We start from the raw sequence: 6,488 nt of genomic DNA, 5'->3' as shown, positions 1-6,488 counted from the left end.
ATTCTAGTGTTCACTACTGAATTTGTGAGTATGTCTACTCAATCTACTAATAACATAAGAAATATCAGGCCGTGTATAATTCATGAGAAATATTATACTACCAATTATCTTAGCATATTCAGTTTGAGAAATACTAGATTCTTTATTCTTTCTCAAGTGTATGCTAGGATCATAAGGAGTTCTCACAGGAGTTACATCAAAACAATCAAACCTTTTTAATATTTTCTTAATATAATGAGACTTAGACAATGAAAAGCCATTAGCAGTTCTTTTGATTTTAATCCCTAAAAAATTATCTGCTTCTCCATGATCTTTCATTTCAAATGTAGAAGACAACAAATTCTTAGTCTCATTTACAATATTCATATTAGGGCCAAAGATTAACATGTCATCCACATACAGATATATAATCACACAATCCGATCCTTCCATCTTGGAATAAACACAAGTATCAGATGCATTAACAAAAAATTCATTATCCACTAGTGTGCTATTAAATTTTTCATACCATTACTTAGGTGCCCGTTTAAGACCATATAGAGACTTTTTTAATTTGCGTACTTTATTCTCTTGTCCTTGGATCACAAAACCCTAAGGTTGAGTCATATAGATCTCTTTCTCTAAATCACCATTTAGAAAAGCCGTTTTAACATCCATTTGATGTATCACTAAATTATGGATAGCGGCTAAGGCAACACGAGTTCTAATAGTTGCTATTTTAGTTACGAGAGAATACGTATCAAAGTAGTCAATGCCTTTCTTTTGGTTAAAACCCCTAAAAACAAGTCTAGCATTATATTTCTCAATTGTACCATCAGGTCTCAATTTCTTCTTAAATATCCACTTGCTACTTATGAGTATATAACCTTTAGGCAAATTAGACAAGTCCCAAGTGTAATTAGAAACTATAGAGTCTAATTTACTTTTAATAGCATCTTTCTAAAAATTAGCATCTATTAACCTCATTGCTTCATCATAAGTCTTAGGATCTTCTTCTATTAAATAGGTAGACACAAATTCATAATTCAAAAGATTAAGATCAATATTTTCAGTCAAGAAAGTAGTAATAAAGTCAGTACCAAAGCTTGCTTCAATTCTACGTCTCTTACTCCTTCTAAGGTCATTTTCATGATCATTAGCAGTAATACTAGAAGAAGGCATAATATGAGAATTAATAGATATAGATGTAGAAGTACTATTAGTCACATATGTACGAACATTGTTTTTTCAATGGAAAACACATGCTCAAAAAATTTTACATCTCTAGATTCACAAATAGAATGATCATTCAAAGATAGAAATCTATGTGCAACACTGTTTTAAGTATAACCAATAAAAATGGCATCAAAGGTCTTGGGTCCTATATTTACTTATTTAAAATTAGGTAGACCAATCTTAGCCAAACACCCCACACACTTTTAGAAATTTCAAGTTAGGGGTACATTCTTTCCATAACTCATAAGGAGTTTTATCTAACTTCTTATGAGGGACTCTATTAAGAACATAACATACAAATAAGACAGCTTCCTCCCCACATCTTGTCAAATAAACCTGAACTTAAAAGCATCGAATTCATCATTTCTTTAAGGGTTCGATTTTTTGGTTCAGCTACACCATTTTGTTGGGGAGTATAGGGGGAACTAACCTCATGTATAATATTATTTTTCTCGCAAAAAGCTTCGAGAGTATTAGTACTATATTCACTACCCCTATCAGACCTAAGTCTCTTGATTTTTTTTGTCTAATTGGTTTTTTACTCATGCTTTGTATTTTAAAACATGCTTTCAGCTTCATCCTTAGACTTAAGAAGATATACCTTAGTATATCTCAAAAAGTCATCTACAAAAGTAATGTAGTATTTCTTTTCACCCTTACTAACAGTGTTCTTGAAATCAGCTAAGTCTGAATGCACTAGTTCAAGCAATTTTGTGTTTCTACTAGTTACGTTTTTAAATGGCTTTTTGGTAAAATTTGCTTCTATACAAGCATGACACTTAGAAGAATTATCAACATTAACCACATGAATTAATTTCATTTTTTTAAGTATTTTTATAGAAGCAATATTAATATGACCTAGCTTACCATGCCACAAATCAATAGACTCAGCAATATAAGCAGAATTAGAAGTACTTGCATTACTAGTAATCGCTTCAACAATGTTCAGTACAAATAAACCTTCATTGAGGTAACCTTCCCCAACAAAGTCTCCTCCATGATAAATAATAATTTTATCAGAGTCAAAACAAGTTTAAAGCCTACTTTGTTGAGAAGTGCACCAGAAATTAAGTTTTTACGAATGGAGGGAACGTACAGAACATTGTTCTAGGCAAAAGGTTTCCAGAAGTTAATTTAAGAAGAACTTTTCCTTTACCCATAACTTCAGCCGTAGTGGAGTTACCCATGTAGACACACTCTCCATCGGTAGACTCCTCAAAGTCATTGAACAAACCCTTATTGGCGCAAATGTGTCTTGAAACTCCTATGTCCAGCATCCAATCAGTCTTGTTAGCCACCATATTTACCTCAACGGCCACAACAACAATCACATCACCACTTTCAGTAAGGTTAGTTTGGACTGGAGCTTTCCCTCCCTTCTTTGAGCTTTGTCCTTGTCTTTGGTTGCATTAGAAAGCCTTGTGACCAATTTTTCCACAGACATAGCAAGGTCCTTTCGACTTTTGGATTTGACCCTTTGATTTATTGAAGCAATTCTACTTCTTTACATGTCCTTTCTTCTGTTTGCCTTTAAACGTGTCTTTCACAAAAGTATTAGCAGATTCCACAAGGTTAGCTTTAGAAGAATTAAGAGAGAGAAATTTCATCTTATCCTTCAGTCGTTCTGCCTCCTTATCTTTGAGACAGTTTGCTTCCTCAGTCCTCATCTGACTGATCAATTCTTGAAAAGTTAACTTTTTCTTCTTGTATTTTAGTTGATTCCTGTAATCACTCCAAGAAGGTGGAAACTTTTCAATCAGAATATTAGCTTGAAGAATCTTACATACCTCCATGCCTGCGTTCAGAACATCAATAGTCATATGGGACAGTTTATTCTTTACATTATCAAAATAGAGTATAACGTCTCAAGAGGAATAATACCAACAATATATTCAAACATGTATGACATAAAGTGATCAGAGCTATATGTTAAGTCTTACATAGATTCAAATTCTTAAAAAAGACTTGGAACTTTTCGTAGGGAAATTTGGTGAGAAAGCAAATACATGTTGACATGATTAGAATGAATTGTGAAACATATGATCATCGGAATCAAGAAAAAGTAGATCAAATATTTGTTGGCAATGTTTGAAACCAATATAGGAAAATCAAAATTGATATACATGCAACTCTAGAGAAATGAGTGTCCAGTATCTAAGTGAAAATTAGGAAACTTTAAAGAAGACATGCTAGATAGTATGGAACTGCATATGCAGGTATACAGTATTTGGAAAATGCGTCTTATTAATCTAGCAACAACTATACTGAATTGTGTGATTTGATGATTACCAAACATATTGAATGATGGTTCTACTTCTAACTATAAGCTTGTTTACACTCAAAATCAGATAACAATTGAATTTGCTAGTGGCTTTAAAGATACGTGGATGAGCTTGACACAAAACAATAAATTAAATTACAATTGAAATAAATAATGATAAAGTAAATGCAAACCACACTAATTGAACAGTCTCATCCTTGGAAGGTTAATCACCTTTGGGCCGGGCGTACTTCGATCGGTATCAAGACACAAAAAAATAAGAGATTAAAGAGAATAATAATGTATTCCTTTGGAATACGTGTTAAAATATGTTGAATGAATTATTAGACCCCCTCTTTATATAGTAGAGGAGTCCTACTTTAGGTTCAATTCTATAAAAGGTAAAAATCTCTTGATTTGCTGATTGCCGGTTCCTTACTGATACGAGCAGAAATTCTCTCCACAACATCTGCCCGGATACGGATAATTCGGTCTTATGTTGGTTACTAATAATGTTTCTTAGAGCTCGTTCGGGGCTAGGGCGACTCCGGGGTCTCGGACTCAATATTCTCGAAGGCAGGTATCCTGACTCCGGGTTCTAGCCCGGTGTGACTCGAGGCCAATCTTCAGTCTTGCATTATCATGTTCCGAGCATGTCCTGTCCTTTCATATCAGATAGTGCCCTCGTTTTTAGAAGAGTGGACGACGAGAAACGACATGAGCTTCTGATTCTTTCTTCGACACCGGACGATAGAAATGACAAAATAGTCAAAACATCTCGTCAATCAAGTCTTAATGGCATTAAATGTTTGCCAGTCACTCCTGGATGCTAACCATCGTTGAAAAACTATAAATACCCCCTCATTTGCTCATTCAAACTTTACATTCAAACCTTCTGCCCTCGTACCTTAGCAATCTTAATATTTTCAGGCACTTATATTTCGGTTATTTGAGATATTTTTATAAGAACTTCTGTTCCGTCTACATCCAAAACCATCAAGTGTACTCTTTTAACTTCCCCTTTTTCCTCATTTTCCCTTCATTTTCAAAGAAATGGTGAATACTTCAAAACGGTTCCCCAAAAAGAAACTCCTTTTACCTCACGGCCGGCTACCGAAGAGACAGTTTCGCGTACTGTTGTCGAGGAACCAGTACCTGAACCTTCTCTAAAAATTTTCATCCGGGGGTGAGGGGGGGTGCCCGATCAATGCTGATGTTAAGGTTGAAAAGCCCTCCTTCGTACTAGGTCGATGCGAGGAGGTTTCGAGGTACATCTGCTCGATCATCGAGGATATTCTCTCCGAAGTAAAAAAGGATTGTAACTGGGTTGACAAACATGTGGTGGTTCCCAAATCTGACGAAGACATCACCACCCACGTCGAGGGATTTATAAGTGTTTACACTTATCCCTTCACGGTGGGCCCCTTGGACCCAGTTATCATTGACTTTTGCAAAATATATGAGGTAACCCTCGGTCAAATTCACCCTTCTTTTTGGAGGATCGTAATCCTCCTCCGTTTCTTTGTAAGCAATATCGAAGGGTGCCCCTTCACTATCGACCACCTCATGCGTTTATATAGTCCCCGACTCTATGGGAGGGGAGGGGGCTGATCAAGCTCGCCCGTCGGGCCAATAAAGCCCCATTCTCGAGTATCAATAGGGATCGAGGTTGGCTAGGCCGTTTCATCCGAGTGAGGACCTCAAACTTGATCCCGGGCGAGCATATGTCGTTCCTTGAGAAGTGGAACATGTCACGTAAGTATAATCTTACTTCCAAAATTTAATTTATCGCTTTTTTCCTTCCTTCTTATCGGTGTTCTGTGGTGGTGCAGCTGTTCCTCGGGTCCCGAATGCTATTCCTCGACTCAAGCAGTGGGTCGAGGGCATCATATTACGAAGGCCTTAATCCAAGCATTCGTGGTACGAGCTTTTAAACGGCTGATGGGTGGCCCGTTCGTACGGTGAGATCTCTTTCATGAGTAATATTTGGTTTCCCTTTTGCATCATTAAGTCCTCACTTATTTTATTTCCTTTTGTAGGTTTATCCAAGGATGTCAAAATGAGGCCCCCATCCGGTAGTGATAATTTCCCTACCGAGTCCCCTGCTCCGAGACATGGTGAAGAGAAGAAAAGAAAAAGGGCTCCGAGTTCTCCAAGCTCAGAGAAGAAGAAGCCAAGGAGAAGGCTGGTGCGAAAATCCAAAGAAAGCACCAGCGCTCGAGCACCATCTTAGGACTCTCTCTATTGGCTGAGGGATGAATTCAAAGAAGAAAAATAAGAATAAGCCTTCAATCTGGTGTCCCGAGTGTCGTCACGACTCGAAGGGCAAGGGGCATCCGAACCGGAGAGAGATGAGGCCGATCTGCCTCAAGTTAAGGGGGTCGTGGCCGAAGCTTTTCGGGATGTGGGCGACACCATAAAGGAAGAACAAGGTATGATCGACATCACCAAGTCGCATTCGTTCACTGAGTCCATGTACAACGAGGCTCAGACAGTGAAGGAACGCCCCAACGAGGGGGTCCTCGAAGCGGACGACCCCTTTTGCGTCTTTTTTGATGGCGTGGATTCTACTGCCACGGAGGACGTCAGTGGTTTGGGTGACTTGGAGGTGCCGAAGAAACGTCCGTCTTTGGGAACAAGCGGTCTGGTCAACCGGTTTCGAGCTCCGAGTGTGGATCCTTACCGAAAGCGATCGAGCATCATCTCCATTCCGGAGGATGACCAGATCCTTTACGCCCCTGTAGGAGTGGCCAGCTATCTTCGAAGCTTGGTGACCGAGGAGGACAAAGTTAAGATGAATGAGGTAGATGCACCCTGCCTGTTCAATGAAACACAACAGGTGCTAAACCGGGTAACTTTAAATATCTCTTGATGATTTCAATTAATACTTAGACTAATATGTAGATAATCTTAACATTTATCTTTGTGTCTGCTGGCCTCGATGCTTCAGCATGAGACCTTTCTCCGATATTGGAACAAGCTAAACTAGCTTGAGGCCGAGGTTCGAGGGCTC

The 6,488-nt window shown here is 38.3% G+C and overlaps 1 protein-coding gene across 1 annotated transcript; it reads right to left on the bottom strand.

The window, feature by feature from the left end:
• Positions 1 to 591: 591 nt before the first annotated feature.
• LOC138908121 (uncharacterized) lies at positions 592 to 3,008 on the bottom strand. Its single transcript, XM_070198761.1, has 6 exons — positions 2,716 to 3,008; positions 2,312 to 2,613; positions 2,083 to 2,205; positions 1,779 to 1,977; positions 962 to 1,147; positions 592 to 847 (listed from the first exon to the last, which is right to left on the bottom strand). Exons 1-6 carry the CDS (start codon positions 3,006 to 3,008, stop codon positions 592 to 594), a joined length of 1,359 nt encoding a protein of 452 aa, XP_070054862.1.
• Positions 3,009 to 6,488: the final 3,480 nt, after the last annotated feature.

The sequence above is a fragment of the Nicotiana tomentosiformis genome, chromosome 1 (genome assembly GCF_000390325.3).
Source record: "Nicotiana tomentosiformis chromosome 1, ASM39032v3, whole genome shotgun sequence".
Lineage (NCBI taxonomy): Eukaryota > Viridiplantae > Streptophyta > Magnoliopsida > Solanales > Solanaceae > Nicotiana > Nicotiana tomentosiformis.
The sequence above is the reverse complement of the archived record's forward strand: the minus strand, read 5'-3'. Positions and strand labels throughout refer to the sequence as shown.

Excerpts from the sequence above, each read along its gene's own strand:
- LOC138908121 (XM_070198761.1), bottom strand. The coding sequence starts at position 3,008 with ATGGAGGTATGTAAGATTCTTCAAGCTAATATTCTGATTGAAAAGTTT. Across the intron at positions 1,978-2,082 it reads GTCTATTGATTTGTGGCATG|AAGCAAATTTTACCAAAAAG; the intron begins GTAAGCTAGGTC and ends ATGCTTGTATAG. Across the intron at positions 1,148-1,778 it reads AAGGATGAAGCTGAAAGCAT|TATTACTGCTAATGATCATG; the intron begins GTTTTAAAATAC and ends GCCTTCTTCTAG.